The sequence below is a fragment of the Pelodiscus sinensis genome, chromosome 15 (assembly GCF_049634645.1).
Source record: "Pelodiscus sinensis isolate JC-2024 chromosome 15, ASM4963464v1, whole genome shotgun sequence".
Classification (NCBI taxonomy): domain Eukaryota; kingdom Metazoa; phylum Chordata; order Testudines; family Trionychidae; genus Pelodiscus; species Pelodiscus sinensis.
This window is the reverse complement of record NC_134725.1, coordinates 34,164,340-34,186,137: the sequence shown is the minus strand read 5'-3', so window position 1 is coordinate 34,186,137 and position 21,798 is coordinate 34,164,340. Positions and strand designations below refer to the sequence as shown.

The 21,798-nt window shown below is 43.8% G+C and overlaps 1 protein-coding gene across 1 annotated transcript in view; it reads left to right on the top strand.

The window, feature by feature from the left end:
- Positions 1-2,332: 2,332 nt before the first annotated feature.
- PPP1CC (protein phosphatase 1 catalytic subunit gamma) overlaps positions 2,333-21,798 on the top strand; it is a 32,905-nt gene continuing 13,439 nt past the window's right edge. The window contains exon 1 of the mRNA XM_075898698.1: positions 2,333-2,516. Within this exon, the coding sequence (XP_075754813.1) occupies positions 2,462-2,516 (55 nt within the window). The 5' untranslated portion in view covers positions 2,333-2,461. The remainder of the gene's footprint in view (positions 2,517-21,798) is intronic.

Genomic DNA, 21,798 nt, shown 5'->3' with positions numbered 1-21,798 from the left:
GTGGATGTCACATGACCAGTGGCTCCTCAGGTCTTCCCTCTCCAGTTGCCTCTGTATGACAGGATGCTGCCTTCAGAGCTGGACACCCAGCTCACAGCTGCCATTCTCTGGTCACCTACCCAGCTGTGAAGGCAGCACAGAAGTAATGGTGGCAATACCATGATCCCCTCTAAAATAACCTTGAAAGCCCATAGTGGCTTTTGGGTCTAGACCAGGGGTGCCCAAACTTTTTTCAAAGAGGGCCAGATTTGATGAAGTGAACAAGCGTGAGGGCCGACCATTTTGCCTGACATTCTTTGAACCATTAAAATTAAATGCAAATTAACTATTTTATGCAAAGTTTATTGCAAACGGCATACTTTTCATTTCGTTACATGGATGACAAATCTAAACAGGTGTTAAATCACTCTGGCTTTCATATCTGAAGGCCAGATGAAAAAAAATCCAGGAAGCTGAAATATATGTCAGGAACATTGTAAAGTATATTACATATTATTGGTAATAAAGGTTGTCTGTCAACTTTTAAGTTCAAAAAATATGATCAGAAACATAACACCAAGTATACATGTTGTGTCCAAATATATTTATAACTGATTTAGACCAACTGACATTAACTGAGATTTTACAATGTATTCATCTCAATACATATGGATTCGTTGGGGGCCATAAAAGATAGATATTGCCAAATTACCTGTGGGGCCGTATGAAACCGGAACACGGGCCGCAATTGGCCCGCGGGCCGGACTTTGGACATGCCTGGTCTAGACTCTCAATTTGAGAAAATCTGGTCTCTGCTATGAAATCAGTACATTATAGAGTAAAAGTGACTTACGAAACGAGCATGGAACAATCCCAAACTGACATTGAAAACAAATATACTGATATATCATGCGTGAGTATCAAGCTTCTTGCTTTATGGATCTGAGACCTGGGCTACCTACTCGTGCCAAGAGAAAAAATTGATTAGTTTCCACCTTTGCTGCCTTTGCGGAATCATGAATATTAAGTGGCAAGACAAAGTTTCAGATGTAGATGACCTATCAAGACTTGGCATATCCAGTCTCATAGCGATCCTTAACAACAGAAGACTCTGATGGCTTGGCCATCATATATATAGTAGCCCAGTGTCTGTGCGTCTGTAACGCTGACGTACACAGCCACGCTCCCTGGCCGTGTATGTCAGCACCCTGCCCCCCTTTCCCTCCCTCCGTGGCGCGCTGCGCCACTCAGCTGGGTCCCGGCAGGGGAGCAAGCGGCAGCAAGCAGCCGTTTGGGGTCCGTGCTCTCATGGGGAACTCCGTGGGGAGCACAGACCCCAAACGGCCGCTTACCGCCACTTGCTCCCCCACCAGGGCACAGCTCCCAGCTGAGCGCACCAGGGAGGGAGGGGAAGGGGGCGGGGCTGGATGGAAGGGGGGCAGGAAGCAGAGCTGGGGGGGGATAGGGGGCTGTGGGGTTGAAGGAGAGGATGGGGGGGCGGAGGAAGGGGGGCGGGAAGCAGTGCTGGCAGGGGGTGGTGTCCGGGGGCCGTGGGGCTGGCCAGCAGGAAGAGGGGGTGGTAAGCAGAGCTGGGGAGGATTGGGGGCTGTGGGGCTGGACAGGAGGAGTGGGGGACGGAGGAAGGGGGGGGCAGGAAGCAAAGACCTGGCGAGGGTGGGTGCAGCCACTGGCCGCAGCCAGACTCCTTCTGGCTGTGCCCCCGGCAGGCAGACCAGAAGCTCCCAGTTTGGAGACGGCCACAATTGGCACTTGAAGCCTCTGGTCCTGTGCAATAGCTGGGAGGGGGGGCGTGACCACAGGGCTCCCAAAGCCAATTGTGCACCGCCTCTCAGTCACTCCCCCCGCCCCTGCCAGGCTTCCCTCCCGCACCCAGCCGGAAATTCACAAAATACTGGACATTGCACAACTCTGGTATTTTCTGATTTTTTTTCTACTGGACAGATGGTGCAAATACTAGAAGTGAGTCTGGCTCACAAAAGCTCATCACCTAATAAACCATCTTATTAGTCTTTAAAGTGCTGCACAGTCCTGTTTCATGGATTGTTATAGTTATGGGTTGTCCCTTATTCTCGATTGTACTGCTCACGCAGGGGGGATACTGGGCTTGCTCTGACTGACTGGGGCCAAGGCGCACGTGGAGGGAACCTGCGGCCGGCCCCCTCGAACACTCCATCGCTTTGCAACGGCGCGCGCACCTGCCGGCTTCCAAGCTATTCCCCTGCTCCCGCTCCCGCCCCCTCCCGGCGGAAGGATCTCGTGAGTGCTAGACGCTGGGTGAAGCGAACCCGCTCTTCCTAGCAAAGGTTCCGGCCGCCGCGCGGCGACCATTAAGTATTCGTGCGCCGGCCGAGCTTCTTGAGAAGGGACGGCGGCCATTTTGTTCGGCTTCGGGTGTCTGCTGCGAGGGGCCGGCCAGAGGCGGGAGATTCGGGTGCGGGCGCTGCGGTGCCGCTGGGAGGCCATGGCGGACATTGACAAGCTCAACATCGACAGCATCATCCAACGGCTGCTGGAGGGTGAGGAAGCGGGCGGGCCCGGGGGGGGGGGCGGTTCCAGGAGGGAAGCGCTCGGCTGCAGAGGGAGGCTCGCGGGGATGCCGGGGGGGGCGGCCCGGGCGGGGAGGGGGCCTGTGGCCTGAGCCCGCTGCTCGGCCCCCCTCGAGCAGCGTCCGCGGGGCTTTGCCGTGCCCCGGTGACCGGCCCTTCGCCTGCGTGGAGGTTCCCCGCACCGCGCCTGCCGGGCTGCAACGCCGCTGCCTCGGCTGGAGCTGCTGCCTGCAGCGGGTCCCCCCCCACCCGCGCGTGGCAACCGTAGGGCGATTGGGGGGGGGGTGAGGCAGCTACTTGTCCAGGGTCCTGTCTCCCGCTCCCTGCCGCGCACGTGCCGAGTGAAGGGACGCTTGGCTGTGCGTGGAAATGCAACTCCTCGAAAGGTCAGAGGCCGAGCATGTTGTGGGAGGCTTTAGAAAGATGGGGGGGAGGGGGAAGTGTCCTGCTTTTTGGCCCTTCAGGTGGGTCTCGTCTGTAATTGAGCCAGAGTAACTCGTTATCTGTGGGAATGCAGGTCTCGGTGGGTGTAAGAATAGGAGTTTTAGTTCATCCACACTCGTTTTTGACTTTTTTTTTTTTTAAGTGGAAGGGGGTGGTTTTGCTCTGAGGATAAGGTCCTTCTAAGCTTATGGAAAAGATTTGTCTTATTGTCTATCTGTAATGCTTTGGAGTGGGAGAGGATAGGTAGGTGCACTCAGTGTCTAGTCTTTTGTCATGGGGTTTTATTGTTTTTCTGTTTGGACGGAATCAGGTTAAAATAGTTTTATTGATCTTTGCAAATAGCCAATGACATTCTCCTTGGAGCAGGTAGCAAAATTAAATAAGAATAGGGTTTATCCAGCTTGTCTCAGGACCTTCTATGTACTCCGATGTCTCATCTGAATTTACCCTGGAAGAGCTTGTTCAGGATTTTTTTTCCCTCCCATTTAGCGCAAAGTAACCTAGGATTCTGCTGAACCAGATATTAGAGAAATGACTTTCATCTTTTTTTTTCCCTTGTAAGGTTTTTTGAACATATTGGATAATGAAAGGCCAGGAGAAAGTATCATCGTTATCCCTACAGAAATTAAGATTTACAAATCTAGTGGATTTGATTTGGGATTGTGCCAAATATATATGTACAGAGAGAGCATATTGTGTCTTGGTTTTTCCTCTTTGTGCTACTGTTTAGGTGTAAAATATATATACACCTAAACAGTTTATATATATATATAAATAAATAAAGGTTTGGATGTGTCTGCAATGGGATTGTTTCTCAGAAAACATTCAGAAAAGACAAAATCACCGGGAAAGTGAAAGGGACCTGCACTCTTCTCCCCCCTCCCCCAAACTGCCCAAGCCCCAGCCACCCCAGATACCCTTTAGAGAGGGCAGGGGGGGTTAACCCCCCCCCCCCCAAACTTGCACAGGAATATTGCTGGCTATTCCCCTTCCTCAGGGAGTGGGGAAAGTGCACAGTTTGCTGCATTGTTCACTCTGGCTGTGGAGTACAGGGGGGCAGACTAACCTGGACCTGCCCTAGCCAACTGGATATATACCCCTCTTCTGGCTGTGCCCGCTGGAGCAGTCATGAAGAGGTGCTTTTCATCTGACCCCCAAGCTGCTGCACTTCCTCTCCCCCCCCCCCCCCCATACACACACACACACACAGCCAGGGCAGTCTGCATACTGACTGCCTCGTTCCCAGCCCACCCAGAGCAGTGATTTAAATGAAGAAAAAACAAAAATTGACTTAAGGACTCAATTAACATTGGGTAAATCTTCTAGTATACTATATATGACTTGAGATTTTTTTTTTTAAGTTGGTTGGGAATGTGACAGCTGCCACCTTTAAATGCTACATAAATAGGACTTTAAAGGACTCACTAACAAGATACTCACAGGATGTCTGTCACTGTACTTAGAACTACAAATTAGCAGTAGTAACTAATGTGGCATTTAATTGATGCAAAAGCTTTTACAGTGAAATTTTACATAAAAATCCTCTTGAATTTCTTGATTTTAATTTGTTTGGGCAGGTATTTTCTAGCTTTAAATCATTTGATGCTAGTTAAACATCCTAACAACTGTTGTTCCTACTTCATGTGTTCCTCCCTTTTGTGTTTGAGAGATTGCAGTCAGTTGCTATATATAACTGAGTTTTGTTAGAGCCCTGTGTCATGAATATAGCTGTTTGTATTTTACTTCAATTTTTAAAAAAGGCTTACTTGCCTTCAAGTAAATAAGCATTAAATTGTGATTATGTAGCTTAATATATAAAATCCACTATACTATTTTTGTTTTACAACTAATCAATCCTTTTTCAAAACTTGGGAATACTGACATTCCCATTGACTATAGGTAACATTTTAAAAGTTCATATGCATCTGTTCATGTTTGCTAAAACGCATACAAAATGTCTGATCAGATTATTCAAATAGCTGAAATTCTCTTAAACTAGGTTTCATCCCGGAAGCCTCACCACCATTCTTTTTTCTTCCTCTCAGAAAATGTTTTTTTGGGTTTCTTTGAACAAGCCTGAGAAACTTAAGCCCAAATGATTTCTATTTATAACTCCTCTAAAAGGAGGCCTTATGTAAAGGTCCTCTTCGGCCATACTGCAACGATAGCACCATGACTAGGGTTAAATGTTGATTGATTAACTTCGAATGGGGGGTCCATAAGGGTGCTTCTGCCTTTGAAGTATAGAAGCAGCCCCACTTCAAAGGCAAAAGCCCTGTGGAGAGCTTGGGGTCAGCTGGGGACTCCCCTGCTGACCCTGGGCTCTATGCGGCACTGCCGCTTTGAAACATGACGAGGAGCCTGGGTCATGCTCCTTGTGGCATTTCAAAGCAGCAGTGCCACATGGAGCGTGAAATCAGCTGGGGCCTCCCCCCACTGACCCCTGGGCTCAGTGTGATGCTGCCATTTTGAAGCATTCACTCCTTTTCTTTCTCTCTCTCCCCCCCCCCCCGCCTCTTTCTGATAGACAGCAAGAGTGGGGGAGGGGGAAAACGGCTAGTCAACTACTGTGTTGACTATCCGATAAATATTTGCTTATCGGATAGCAGACTACTTGACTAGTCATTCACATCCCTAACCATGACTGAATTTTTTACTTCTATGAAAATGTACTAATATGTAATTGTGTCCACATGCATATATTTAAAATATACTTTAGTCAAATTCCCATAAAACAAATAGCACTTCCAATTAGGGATGTAATTGGGTAGTCAGTTATCTGATAAACAAAAGCTTATAGGTTAATGCTATAGACTACATGCATTTCCCCACACACCCCAAATGGGGGCTGCTGCCTCTGCTTCAGAGGCATCTTTTTTAACTCGGGATGTTAAAATATGTTTGTTTAGGTAAACATGTAACTTTGAAAATGTCAGTGGTTACCTTTACACAAGGGGAAAGGGAAGGCTTATAAGCAGACTCCCTTTGTACAGCAACTCCTGCCTGCCCACATACACTGCTATCTCTAAGGCAACAATGTGGGGATGGTAGGGGCCCTACATATAATCGTGGAGGTTAACCAAAGAACCTGCTGTGTATACTTCCTTGCTTTTTACAAGGCTCCAATTATTGGGATTCCCCAACCTCCTTCCTTGGAAGTCTAATGCTCTTATAGTTAGAAAAATTTTCTTAAAATATAACCTAAATCTCTTTTGCTGGAGATTAAGGCAATTACTACTTGGAGAACAATTAATTCGTTCTTTCTAATAGCCCTTAATGTATTGATACTTCCCAGGTTCATTTCCATCTGCCTTTTCTCAAGACTAACATGCCCTCGTTTTTTAACCTTTCTTCAGTACTGCAGGTTTTCTGAATTATTTGTCATTTTTGTTGCTTCTTCTGGACTCCAGTTTGTCCACATCTTAAACTGTGATAAATCAGAATTTGACAGATTTCATTTTTGTTAAATTTCTTATGGATTTCAGACCATTTCTTCAGTTTGTCAAGGTCTTTTAATTCTAACCCATCCTTCAAAGTGCATGTGGAACTTCTCAGTTTGGTTTCATTCACAGATTTTTTATAAACACACTCTTCACTCTATTAGCCAAGCCATTAATGACATTTTTTAATGTTTTTGGACTCAGAACTGGCTCCTGTGGTACCATACTAAATTCACTCCCTAGTTATCAAATGAACCATTAACTACTCTTAGTACAATCTTTTAACCAGTTGTGTACCCCTACTGTATTGTAGTTTTATGGAAACGTTTAAATATCTTTAACTTTAAAAACATGAATCTGTATAATTGGGTTTTAAAGACTTAAACATTTAAACTCTCTTCATTGTAATTCAGTATTAGACCTTTCTTTTAGTCCTCCAAGCTTGTATAGTATAAAGCTATCTGGCTGGTCACAACCTTAAAGAGCAACTCAATGAAATTATTAAACTTGGTGATAGTTCCTCCTGTAATTGACTCTTTATTTTTCTTTCTTTGTTCTGAGAGCACTTGAATCTCTGGAGTTTATATACTTTTGCTGTCTATTCTGCTGTTGGAAAAATATTTCCGTACCTTTCACATCATGCATAGATAGAAAAATGAGACTTGAAGTAGGGACTAAGTAACAGAAACATTGCATATGGAAGAATGAAGTTTCTTAAAATTCCCCTCAGTATTAGACTGGGATGTACTGAAAAATGCATGCAACAATACCAGAGCATGTATTAGCCTTGCAAGAAGAAGAAAGGAGATGTAGTCAGCTTTTTAAATGGTCTCTTCAAGTTTGTAGTTGCTGGTCTGTAAAAATTAAAGGCTAGTAACAAGAAGAGTGTTCTGGGAAACATGCCTCAGAGAATGACCTTTCTACACTGGGAAGACTCAGTAGTGAACAGATAGCACTGAAAAAGGGTTCTAGGAAATGGCTAAACTGCCATTCTTAATCAAGATATTCCAGGATTTTTCAAAGCTGGAGCATGTCTTTGAAATATCCATTTTTGTGTACTTGAGCCTCCCAGCTGCTTCCTGCATTTAGTGCACCAGACACTAACCTTGGATACAGTATAAGAGTAGGTGCTGATCAAAAATTGAACTTTTTCTCTGGCACTTTTAAAATCAAACACGTCAATTTTTTTTATTCAAAATTGCTGTTTCAAAATGTACTGTTTTATTAAAAACACCCTAAAGATTAAATGAAACATTGCTTTTTGGAACAAAACACTTCATTTGACCTGGAACAGATAGCTTTCATTTGCTTGAGAAACCCAGACATTGATTTGGGTTGATTTAGAATGAGTTTGTCAATTTTATGGAATGGTCAGCAAACTGAAAAATTGGTTTATTCATGCATTTTTGTTCAGTGGTTATGCAGTTTCCCATTACCCACTTTTTAACAACCCTGGTTCCCAGCATCCTGCTTGTTTTGTCAAGTGAGAATGAAAAGTGTTCGGGGAATGGACTATTTTTTTCCATGTTTGTACTAGATCTAGCCCAATTATGTGATGTTGGTTGGAATCTCCAGGCACTTCTATTTATATATAAAATAACTTTCTAATCAATATTTTAACCTCATAAAGGTTAGCTGTCTTTGGGGAAAAAAATCTTATTTTTCCTTTCTCATAAAGAATTACATAGAATTCTTGTTTCCTAACACTTTATTAGAAAAAAGTACTTGCATTTCTAGAATAAATGCAAATCTTTGGTTTGGTTTTTCAAAACAGGTATGTTCTAAATACTCTTGCATCTAACATTTTAAGCATTTCTTTGTCTTTTGAAGATCCTTATAGAATTCATGTGATTAGAGAAATGCAGTCTTCTTCCTTAGAGCAATCTGCAAAGTTTGATCATTGTTGTCTTTCACAAATACAGCCATTCCACGTGTTCCTATAAAGAGAACCACTGGCCATAATGCCATTGATACAAGTTTAAGAGCTTGGTAACTATTAACTGAAACGTTTGAGTGGTGGTGTCTCCCTGTTTGCTCAGTAGACAGTTTCCTTTCACAAAGGAGTGATCATGGTGAAGTTTTTGAAGAAGAGCTCAGATCTATTCTTGCCAACTAATCTTTGTTGTGGTAGCATTTAAGTGAGCTGCATGAAGCACACAAATGTTGACTTCTGTCTGAAGAGCTACATGCTGAATATTAACTAGTCTGTTTTTTTTTTTAAAGTTCATTGCACTCACATCTAGCAACTTGGTCTGAGACTCTTCTGGCTTTCTCCTAAATCCCATGCTTGACAGACTTGTATGAGTATTTTATTAAGCAAAAGCTATTTAACCCTATTTCAAAGCTCATTGGGCAAACCTGGTGCATGTGGTAGACATGGTGTTCCTAAATTAACATAGAATGCTAGATAATTTGGAAACCTCAAGTTTGAAATGGCTCTTACCCTTTAGACTACATTCTCTGCAGGTTGCAGTATTGTCTAATAGAAATAGTACTCAAGTTAGAAGATGTGGATCTTATTTCCGTGACTGATGGGGACAAGTCACTCAACTACTGCCTCAGTAAATATAAAAGTCTCTGCATGAATTATTCCACAAAATATTATTTTAGTCTGCAATCATATGAACTACACACTTTCAATTTGGTAGTGCTTTATTATTGTTAAAGTTCATAGCCCCAAAATTCCCCCCCTCAGGGTATGAATAAGTGGTAGCATAACCCCACGATTCAAAGTCAGGCCCCTGTGTACTGTGCTTTTGCTTATATAACTGCACATAAGCAAGGGGCTATTGCTGGCATATCAGTAGGGGCTTACATCTCTTCATATACCTGACTAATATGATTTCTGGCAGATGTTTGTAATAACATGAATCCATTTTTAGCTGACAACACTGTGAATGTTGCTTAATTTCTTCTTGTCCTTAGATTAAGTTTAAGGATGTTAGCAAATGTATTTTTTGTAAAGGTGTAACTGCTAAATTTTTCAGTGGTTACATTTTTACACACAAGGGGGATGGGAGCTGGTGCCAGTGGGGAACCAGCTTTAAAGCTAGCTCCCCACAAGCACCACTGTTTCCCGCCCTCATTATCTGGATAGATGGGGCAGGAGTGTGCAGGGAGCCAGCTTCCTATGTATCCTCTCCCACCTGCCCCCTCCTCTCACCCTCCATGCTGCTGCCTCTCAGGGGCAGCAATGCAGGCGGTAGGGCAGGTAGCTCCAGGGGAGCCATGTACAGAGGCTGTTCCATGGGCTGTCAGAGCGGCCTCTGTCAGGAGGCAGCAGCACTGAGTAGCATGCAGGAAACAGTCTGCAAGGGAGCTGGTTTTTTAACTGGCACCCCTCATGGACTGTTTCCTGCCTTTGACCCTGTGCTGCTTCCTCTAATACAGAGGCAGCAGCATGGGATGATAGGGTGCTCCCCAGGACTGGAGTTAAGAGCATACTGGCTGCTGTCCCTGCCCTGTGGGAACGTTTAGTTACTGTGTTAAGTGCTAAGAATTGTTGTGGCTACTCTATTACTAAAACTATTTCTAACATCCCTAGATAAGACCATATACTTCTGTTCATCTTTTGAAATCAGAGGTTAACTTTTTAGGGTTAACTATTCAAATGTTAATTTTGCTCTGTCACCTCTTATTATGCAATTAACTTTGGTCGCTTTTTCTAAAAACTTCTGTTCTCTGCTGGATATTTGGTATTTTGGACAACTTAGCTCAGAAAGCGCTTTGAAAATTGCTGTATGGCTCAGTGGTTTCATGCTCAATAAACTGTTATGAAACTAAGATTTAACTTTCATTTCCATGCTTCATTACTTGCTTTTAATAGAACACTTGAAATTTAGTAGCAGTTCAGTGACATCACGTAATGTCAGTGATGTATGCTAATAGTACAGATATGCAGTGTTGGTCCCAGGGAATTAGACAGAGATGATGGATCCAATAAAAGAGGACCTCATCGATTTTGTTGGTGAGACATGTTTTTTGAGCTTACATTAGAGCTCTTCGTCTTGTCTGGGAAATGTACTCAGGGCAGATCTACTCTAGGTATGTAAAGTCAATTAAAAAAGGTAACCATGTAACTGTTGAAAATCTTAGCAATTACACATGCTATAAGCTTTATGCTGCAGAGCCCACAGCAAAACTTCCTCATCTGCCCATACATGCAGTGGACCCTGAGGAGAGGGCAGGGAGCTACTCCAGCCCCTACAGTTAACTAAAACTAGTAACCATTATGCATTTAGGGTGATGCTTACCAGTTAGCATACTAATTGGTTAACTTTTCACATACTTAATCTATAGTGGATATACCTTTATATAATCTACTCAATTTTAGATTAGGTTTGCATAACTCAAGTTGATGTAGCTTAGATCTTACCACCTAGGTTAACAGAATCAGTGGGAGAGAATTTCTTCTATCTTGTTCTTGTGGCAAACTGGAGTTTACGGGAGAGTGAATAGCTGTCTGTTTAGTGGGTTTTCACTACTACTAGTAGATTGGATGTGGCGATGATCATCCACCCCATAGTGGAGATAAGCCCTCAGTTTTAGCGCTCAGCACCAGGATGAGGTAGTATGCTGTTTAGTATCTCTAATCCTAATCCTAACCCTTCCTTCCCTCCCCATAAGTAGGAAAGGAAGTTGGGCAAGACAGCTAGGGTAGGATAAGGGTGTTAGTGATAGATGGTGTCAAATAATCCATAAATCCAGAGTCTCTATTCAGTTCATGATTGTTGGTATCTAGCAAAGTTTTGAGTTTAAGCTCCCAGACTCATCTTTTGAAAGTGTCTTAGGTTTTGTTTTGAGGATGAGGACTTGGCAAGTTATATACAGATCGTCTTTGAAAAATGTTTGTCTGTGATGTTTTTGTCTTATTTTCCTGTGAGCTCATTTAGGAGCATAGTGGTGGTCTGGTTTCATCCACGTAGTTGTGAATTTAGTGCATAAGATGAGGTACACCATGTAGTAAGCATGGGTTATACACATGGATCCTTGAAGTGTGTATTTTTGGGGGGGTGTATTGCATTTATGCAGGTATCACTGTTGGTTTTGAATCTGTTCTGGCATGGTCTGGTGCTGCTGAGAGTGGGTCTCCAGGTCTGTGGGATACTTGCTTCTAATGAGCTTTAAGAATTTGGAGGTGTTTGAAGCCCTGACAATGGGGCTCAGGAAAGATTTTTTTCAGAATGGCATCCGCACTGATTATGGGTTGTAGTTTTATACCCAACATGTGTTCTGATATCCAGGGATAAAAGACCTCATTTTTTGAGGCAGAGCAGCTTTTTGAAAAAGGGGGGGGTTGCCGAAAAAGCTGTGTAAACTACAGATTCTGTGGAATTTGCATATCTTCTTTCGACACTCTAGTATAGTCTAGATGAGCCCTTTGAACTGAAGTTCAGTTTCAGAACTTTAAAAAACTAGATGTGTGATTCTGCAATCCTGTCTATATTAGGAAAAATTAGTATTTGTGACATCAACTGGTATACTACTAATTCACCAGTGTGGGCAAGCTGGATATGCTGGAACTTTGTCTATACTAGTGACTAGATAAGTATTACAACCACTGAATGTACCTGGTATGACAACTGATATCACGTAAATGCTAACTTTTTTATAGCAGACAAATCTTCAGACTCACAAGTAACATTTTAAGACTTGGGCAATTTAAATTCTGAAACTGCCTCTTTTTATAAAATTACAAAAAGGGGAGTGGATGCTAAAGTCAACAAATGATGTTTTAGTTCCCTAAGGTTTAAACCAGCAATGTTTTTATACTAGAAAAGTAAGCACATACGTTATGTAATATAGGTATTCATTTTTTCTAGTATGATGCACTGATTGGATTAAAATCAAAACCTTTTTAAAATTCCCTGACTTTTAACTACTTATTTTCAAATTAGAAAATATCTTTAAAGACTAAGCACTGTTAAATTTTTTCATTAAACTTTTTGGGTTCTGTTACTTTGGTTCTTGGATTGTTGTGGCACTCTTAGTAAGTTATCTGTGTATTCTAGGGATTAAACAGAAGATTTTTTTCTTTGTCCACCATTGATGAAATAACCTTGTTGTATTTGGATCCTTATTTGCTCTATTTAAAATAAATGGATACAGATTGGCATGCATTCTTTACTCAATCTTATACCAGCTTTTCAAGGTATCAGTCTGATTTACAACTTCCCACTATATGTTCAGGCAATGTGCAATTTCAGACTTCAGGGTAGAAATAATTTTACTTCATAGTCTGAAGGAACTTTTTACCTAGCTCTTGCCAAAAAATATACCTTCTGTTTTATGTAGTTCATTTGAACCACAGTTCGGTAATGCTTGTTACCACACTGCAAGTACATGATCTAAAACAGGACTGTCAAGCTTGTTCAGAAAAAAAGATTAAATTCAGTTTAACTATAGATCATTGTCTGGTATATCTTGGGCTAAGCTCTTCTATCAGTCACAGCAAAATGGCCAGCATTGTCAGTGGGGGGGCTTCTACAAAGACCATAATGTAGCATACTTGTATGTATTAAACTTTTTTGTTGGCATGCTCCCTTTGAGACATTATGACCAATAATAAAATATGCAGACACACAGATGAATATTTTTTTGGGGGAGGGGATGGAAACATGGTTTCTGAAAAGGGAAATCATGCCTTACTAGTCTAGTAGATTAGTAAACAAGGGAGATCCAGTGGATATGGTGTACTTAGATTTCCAGAAAGCCTTTAACAAGGCTCCTCACCAAAAGCTCTAAAAATAAGCTATCATGGGATAAGAGGGAAGATCCTCTCATGGATTGATAACTAGATAAAAGACAGGAAACAAAGGATAGGAATAAATGGTCAGTTCTCAGAATGGAGAGAGGTAACTAATGTCCCCCAAGAGTCTGTACCGGGACCAATCCAATTGAACATTTATTAATGGCCTGGAGAAAAGGATAAATAGTGAGGTGGCAAAATTTGCAGATGATACTAAACTGTGCAAGATAGTTAAGACTGAAGCAGACTAAAGAGCTTCAAAAGGATCTCACAAAACTAGGTGATTGGAGAAAAAGGCAAATGAATATTGATAAATGCAAATAATGCACTTTGGAAAAATAATTCCAACTACACATTCAAAATGATGTGGACTAATTTAGCTGTTCCAAATCAAGAGAGCTCTTGGCATCATTGTGGATAGTTCTCTGAAAAACATCACTCAATGTGTAGCAGCAGTCAAAAAAGCAAAAATGTTAGGAATCATTTGAGAGAATATCTTACTGCCACTATATAAATCTGTGGTATGCCCACATCTTGAACACTGCGTTGTCGCCTAATCTCAAATATCTTGACATTGGAAAAGGTTCAGAAAAGGATTATTTAAATGATTAGAGGTTTGGAACATGTGCCATGTGAAGGGAGCTTAAAAAGATGGACTTTACAGTTTAGAAAAGGGGAGACTAAGGGAGATACGATAAATTTATAAAATCATGATAGGTATAGAGAAAATGAATACGGAAAAATTATTTACTTATTCCCATAATGTAAGAACTAGCTTATATTTTTAGTCTAAGGCACTGTAGGACTATTGACTTTTTAAAGTTGCACAAGAACTAGAGGTACATTAAATGAAACTAATAGGTAGCCAATCTGAAACAAAAGAGGAAGTATTTCTTCATGCAGTGCACGATCAACCTGTGGAGCTTCTTGCCAGAGAATATGGAAAGACCAAGACTTATATAGCTTTTTTTTTTAAACCTTGTTTAAGTTCGTGGAGGATAGGTCCATCAATACTTGTTACTCAGGATGGGTAGGAATAGTTCACCTTCCCACTGTTTGTCCAAAGCTGGAAATGGGTGGCAGAGGGATCACTTGATTACTTGTTCTGTACATGCCCGCTGGGGCTTCTGGCATTGGCATTGGCATTGTCATCTGACTGCTACTGATTTTGCATTTTTGTTTAATTTGTTCTTCCATCTGCATTTCCTTTCCTACTGCAGAGGCAGTAAGGGGTGAGAGAAGAGGGGGGTACTTATAAGTGGCATTGCTCATGGAGCCTGGGCTCATTGCATGCTGCTGCTTTGAAATGCCAGGTGGTACCCGGGATCAGCTGGGGACTAAGGATGTTAAGGACTCTCTGATAAGCAAATGCTTATCGGATAGTCAGTCAACTAGTCAATCTCCCCTCCCTTCCCCCTTGCTGCCGCTATCTGATAGAGGCAGCAAAGGCAGGGAGGAGCGGGGGTACTTCAAAGTGGCAGCACTGCACAGAGCCCAGTGTCAGCTGAGGACTCCCCAGCTGATCCCAAGCTCCACATGCATTTCTGCAGAATCCAGGATCTGTATTCTATTGAAATGCTCCGCAGAGCCTGGGATCAGCTGGGGAGTCCCCAATTAACCCTGGGCTTCACATGGCATTTCAAATAGGCAGTACACCATGGAGCTTCAGGTTAGCGGGGGACTCCCCAGCTGACCCTGGGCTCATGAGGGCTCTTCTGCTTTGAAATGCACAAGAGCCCCCGCTGGGAACGCTTGTATGTTTCAAAGTTGGCAGGCCCAGATGCAGCCTGGAGTCAGTTGGACATCCTGCTGGCCCCAGACTGTACACGGAGTTCCACAATCCTCCTTTGAAATGTACAAGAGCCCCCGGATGGAGCCTGGAGTCAGCGGGGGACTTTCCGCTGGCCCTCCACTCCAGGCGGCATTCCAACTTTGAAGTGCACAAGAGCCCCTGCTGGGGTTCTTGTATATTTCAGAGGAGGACAGTAGAAGTGCTTATCGACTAGTCAAGTAGTCAATAGAATTTCCATCAACTACTCGACTAGTAAATTATCACTAGTTAACATTCATATTGGTGACTGCATGTCAGTGCTTCCCATAGTTGCTTGAGGCACCAGTTTCTGCCACAAGACAATGTTGCATTGTTGAAGACACTGTTATTCAGCAGGCACCACTTGTTCATTAGTCAGAGCTATAAGACAACTCATTCTCTTGTAAAGTGTACATTTTATATAACTTAGGCCGTCTGCCAGCTGATGTTTCTTTGGATTATCAGACTTTCTAGATATTTCCTTCTCTGTGGCCTTGTTTCCACTAGGTGGCAGATTGAGGCTGAGAATTAATCCACCGGAAGTCCGTTTTATCAGATCTTGGAGTGCTATCCCAGTAACTTGGCTACTCCAGCAGGACAAGAGGCGTAGCTACATAGTTACATAGAGTAGATCTGGGATGGGGGTGGGGAGTTAATGTAGACCGGGGTGGGCAAAAGGGCATCTATGGGCCAGATCCAACCTGGCATGTGGGTTGATCCAACCTGTGGAGACTCTGCCCCCACCCAGGGAGGAGCATGCAGCGGCACTTATAAGTGCCACACTCCCTTGGCAGAGCAGGAAGAGACTTTTCACACTTTTCCTCCGCCCCCGGATCCTGATTGGCCTAGGGGCAAAAGGGGAGTGCACAGTCTCCTCAAACCACCAGTGGCATGGGTGCCTTGGGTGAGGAGGGGGCAAAGGTGCTCTTCCACCCCCAGACCAGTCATGGTCTGGGTGGGGAACTAGGGAAGTATCTTGTCCCTGCTCCTTCCAAAACAGCCTGTGGTCACTTCAAAAATTTCTGAAGTGGCCCCCAGCAAAAAATTATTGCCCACCCCAGTATAGACAAAGCCTATTTAATAGACATCGATTCCCTTTGTCCCTCTGATTGCTCAGAAGCACCTCTGAGATGCAGTTTTGTGATCAAAGATGCTCTCATGGAAAAGAGCCTTCACAATTCAGAACTGCAATTTTTGACATCTATTCCTAAATCCCACTTCTCTGTGGCCATGCTGCAGCCCAGGTGAAGATCATGGTCAAAATAGTGAACAAGTTAGTTTTGAGATCCCTCTAACAACACTCTTGCCACTAATTGTAACTTTTAATTTATTGAATTTGGGGCTTTAGAAGTTTCATGCCAATTGAGAAGCTAATCCAGAATGGTTAGATCTTTTTGGGGGCTGATTCTGATAAGGAAAATTAACCAGTTACTCAGTAAGCATTAGGCTTACTGGAATGGTTACTGGTTAATTAGACCGGTGTAATCCGCACGGAATCGCCACCTATGGAGAGCCAACCAACTGGACCCTGTCCATGGCAGCCCAGCCTGAAGCAGACCACTGCCAGTGGTAGCCCATCTGGGGTGGCCTGGAGCAGACTCCTGCCTGCAGTGGGCAGGATCCTTGCCCCACAACTGTGGCAGGACCTCAGCTCCAGCAGGTAAAGACCAGGCTGCCAGCGTTTAACCAAAACAAAAGGAAAAACTTTGTAGAACTTAGAAGACTAAGAAGATGGTTTAATAGGTGATGAGCTTTCGTGAGCCAGACCCACTTCCTCAGATCATATTTTGGAAGAGAATTGGCATGACCTTACATACCAAAGGAATACAGTGAAAAAAGTGAACACGTTATTAAACTGACAAATCAGATTTAGTACAGAAGGTAGGGTGGAGGAGAGGGATGGAGGGAATAGCTATTTGAGTCAATGAATGGCTAATCAGGGGTATAGTGGGGAAGCTATCTTTGTAATGGGTAAGGTAATTAGCATCTTTGTTAAGGCCCATTGGTAAAGTGTCAAATTTAAGCATGAATGAAAGTTCTGAAGTTTCCCTCTGTAAAGTCTCTTTGAAGTAAGATGCATGTAGTAATGTCGTTAAGTCTATGACCAGGTAGGTTGAAATGAAAAGCAACTGTTTTTTCCTTGTGAAGTTGTCTGATTTGTGGGCATTAATTATTTGGCAAAGTGTCTGAGAAGTCTGTTCAATGTACATAGCAGAAGGACACTGTTGGCACGTGATGGCGTAAATTATATTTTCCTTTTGTTTTAGCAAGATCAGACTAACATGGCTACCTCTCTATTACTATTCAGTGTTTAACTAGTTAACTGGTTTAATAGGCATTTACATCCCTAAATCTCAACATTTATTACTGATTCAGCTGAACTATGAAAGTAGTGTAGACAAGGTCTGCTGACTTGTCATGTTTTTAACATTTTAGCTAAACCTGCTGACTAAAATAGTTTTTAAAAATTTAGAAATTACCTGAGCTGTATCAACACTGGAGCAAGATTGAATGGTAAATGGGCTTTTTGGAAACTAGTACTGTGAAGTCACAGCCTTGGATTCTGTCTGTTTAAACTCGAGTTATTAAATCCCCAGCACACACTGAATGCCATTTGAGGCCTGGAGGGACGAGCCTGAAATTAGTCCACTGTTGAGGTGAAAATACTTTGTCTAAGAGGGACTCTTATAATATATAGATTTTTTTCCTATTTAATAGGGCAAGGAAGGAGTCCCCATTCTGGTGCTATTGCAGAAGGCATATTCCTAGCAGAAGCAACCTTACTGTCAGTATCATTTTAATGCTTGTTTGTGAAGTTGGAAGCAGAAGAGGTTAGACACGATTAGCAAAACTGGCCAGGGATGTCATACTTAGAGTTGGATTGAGTTGGAATTGTTATTGTCCCAACTAGCAAAGATTGAGTTTGCTTTTTAACTTAACACTCTTCAGTGACAGAATGATTGACAGACCTGGGAGGGAGCTATCAAAAGTTTCTAACAGAAGGGAAGGAGACTGTATGGGGAAACAGGAGGAGTACTGAGACTGGGATGTGTGGTGTACGAGTAAGGAAAAAATAGTGAGACGCCTAAATCTAAAAGTATTAAGGAAAAAAACATTTTGGAGGGTTTTTTTTATTTTATTTTTGTGGTATTGAGGATTCTGTTAATTTTTTTCTGGGCTATCAGTCAAGTAGCCAAAAAACCCAAATGGAAAGGCTAGGGAAAACTGCTGTCCAGATTAGATTCCCTCACATTTATTTAAATACTTGGTAATCTTGAGCAAGTCAGTCTCCTTCAGAATGAAACTAAGGCTTTTTACAGTGATCATCAACATTTGGTTGCCAGGATGTGTATAAGGTTTGGGGGAACAGAGCTCTCCCTTTAACAGCAGCTTCTAAGGCTCCAGTCCCCACAGAGCTGGCTGGGCTGGGCTGGGCTCTCTGCTCTCTGGGCATTGTAACATGAAGCTTAGGGTCACAGTGGCACTCAAGTTTAGCTCAGCTATCTCTTGTCACCATGCCAGAGAATAGATGTGCTAAATTTGATCAAGTAGTGCTGCAATCCCATATATTTGGTCATAGTGCCACTTGCTCACAAATGTGACCTGACTGGCTCCCTCTTCAGGGGGATCAGACTAGGGATGTAAAAGAATAGCTGATCAGACAACAAAAGCCTAGGTTTATTGGGTAGTTGAGTTGACTACTTTCATTCTGCAGCCCTCCCTCTGCCTCCCTACTGCGTTTGTTCAAAGGGAGGGGAAGCAGAAGCCGGTTCTGAGGGAGCTGGCTTAAAAGCCAGTCTTCGTGTTGCAGTCTTCGTGTTGCAGGGATGGAGGGGGGCAGAGCAGGCAGAGGGTCCCAGACCTACCCCTGGTGCAGCTCTGCAGTTTAAATGTAGTGGGAACCAGGCTGCCTGCACACATTTAAACATTTATTACATTTAAACTGCAGAGCTGCAGCAGCCCTTTATCAACTAATCATGTACTCAATACACATTGTATCAAATACACTATTAGTCATTTACTTGTTACATAACATCCTTAGACCAGACTAAACCTGCTGAGCACTTAAGCCCTGGAAGTTGGGAGCAGAGAGAACTGAGCCCAGCCAGCTTCAATATAGAGGTGTTGCCAATTAATTGAATAGTCATGTAACCCATCAAATATTATCAGTTACATGACTATTTGATAGTCTTTGGGGACAGGGCCAGCAGCCAGTGTGCTCCCAGGGAACTCCCTGCCACCCTACACTGTTGTCTCTGTATTAGGGACCGGTGCTGCCACATCTGTCCACAGGTGTCCAAGCTTTCTATGGAGCAGTGCCAACATCCCATGGAGCACTTTCTGTCCACAGCCTGCTGCTTCTCTGTCAGCCTCCCCTACCAATCCCCCCACACTGTTGCCTTCCTCCCAGCCTCTCCTCTTGCTGATAGAGGCAGCAAGGAGGGGAGTGCATGTAGTTGATAGGATTAAGCTTGTGTATTGTAAGGCCACTTCTGAGGTTACTATTGAAAGAATAGTCTTAATTGTAACTTCACTCCTTGCCCTGTAACTTTGTACCATCTTTTTAATTTTATTTTCCCCTGACTGCTAGGATTGCATGCTAGGGTCCACCTGGATTTGGCTGTTCTCTAGGTCAATGGTCTCCAACCTTTTTACACCAAGATCACTTTTTAAATCTCAGAACAAGTGAAAATCTACTGCCCCATCCTTTCCCCAGGACCCCACCGCTTCCTTGAAGCCCTGTTCTCTCTCTAGTCTCCTCCTCTCCAACACTTGCTATCCCTAGCCCTTATACACTCTCCTCTACATTGCCATTTTTTCCCCCCCAATTCTTCTGTAGGAAGAGGTTTTTCCAATATTTGGCCTGTCTAGACTGGACCTATTGTCAGAAAATTCCCTTCTTTTGGAAGCTCTCTTATTCCTCGTGGAACAAGGAATACAGGGGTTACCGAAAGAGCATGTTTGCTCTTCCACTAAATAAACAGAAGAACAAATGCATCCCTGGATACAGAAGAATTTTTCTGGGATATCTCTGGAATCCTGAAAAACTCCTGCAGTCTATCCGTAACAGAGTTTCTGCATTGTCTGAGAAGGGCAGGGAACCTGTTTTGAGTCAGGGGTCACTGACTCACAGAAAAGTCAGTTGGGGCGCCACACACACACACACACACACACACACACACACACACACACACACACACACACACACACACACACACACACACACACACACACACACACACACACACACACACACACACACACACACACACACACCCCCCTCTCTAAAAATCCCCAAGCCTCACTAACGTGGGCCCAACTATGCTGGTGGGGTCAGGGGTCGTGGTACTGGAGAAGGGTCCTAGTGGGACAGGGTGGCAGAGGGGGCAATGGACAGGGTTCTGGGAAGAGGGGGCAGGGTGTCGGGGGGGGGGCAGGGTTCTGCAGCAAGGGGCAGGGTGCCAGTGGGAGCAAGGAATCCCAGTGTGCTCCTCCTCTGGGACCAACTCCCCTCTCCCTCAGAGAAGGGTGCACCTGAGCTGAACGCCATGGCAAGCTGGCTGAGCATCTGCTCCTCTTTGCTCCAGCCCAGCTGCCCTTAGCTCATCCTGGGGAGGCTGTGCTGCACTCCAGCTGATCGGAAAGCCCTTCTTCTTTGCTCCAGCCCAGCTGCCCTGAGCTCAGCCTGGGGAGGCTGCGCCTCGCTCCAGCTGGGTTGGAGCAAAGAGAAAAGGCTTCCCGATCAGGAACACGGCACAGCCTCCCCGGGCTGAGCTCAGGGCAGCTGGGCTGGAGCAAAGAGGTGCGGCTGCCTGGCCAGCTTGCCATGGCGCTCAGCCAGGGTGCACCACGCTCCACGTGAGCTGGAGCAGAGGGAAAGCTGCCCAATCAGCTGGAGCATGGTGCAGCCTCCTCCGGCTGAATGCCACAGCCAGCTGGCTGGGGTGTTTCAGCCCTCCCAACCCAGCAGAGCCCACCACGCCACCACAGCTACTCATCTGTGTTGCTGCTCTGTGAGTAGCTGCTCTGCAAATCAGGCGTGCCAATTTAAAATTAGTGTCTACGTGCGCATTTCAGAGGGAGCTGAAGATCAACTCATAGAGCCCCTGCAATTGGCCAGTAGATCGTGATCTAGTGGTTGGTGACCACAGCTCTAGGTTATTTTCAAAGTCTCATGCTTTTGGCAAGGCCTCTTTTTTTGTGAAACACCAGTTTGCCAAACTGCATAAATCATAGCAGTTTCAGGTAAACTAAAAATTGAGGATGTAAAGTCAGTAATTGTAGTGTCTGTCTTGAGTCACTTTACTTTCTTCAAAATCGTCAACATGCTACAGACTTTTTAATTGAAAATATTTAACTGCATTGTAGAAGCTTCGGGCAAGGGGAAATTGAAGACTTTGGCTTCTGGATAAGTAACACATGGGAGGGTTTTGGCATGTTGGCAAGCATGAAGCGTTTGGGAATTTGAATATCCAGGAAACCTCTCCTGGCTCAGGAGGGTTTAGTTTTCTTATTCCCTTGTAGAGAGGCAAGTTGAAATTAGTCATTAATTATTGGCTTCCTTATGGAAACCAGATGTCCCGTTGCCCTCTCAGCAGTGTTCCCCACTGGAAGTGGTGATGGTGGGACTAAAACATTGCTTTAACTGGAAATTTGCACATATTCATCAGAATGAAACAATTGTGGTGGTCTTTATTAAATTGCTCATCAGATTGCAGATCGCCCGAACCCGGCTCTTCCAGGTTGCAATCTACTCACCACAGGCGAGTAGATTGCATTATTTGTTGAGCTCTGCTCGTCAGCAAGATG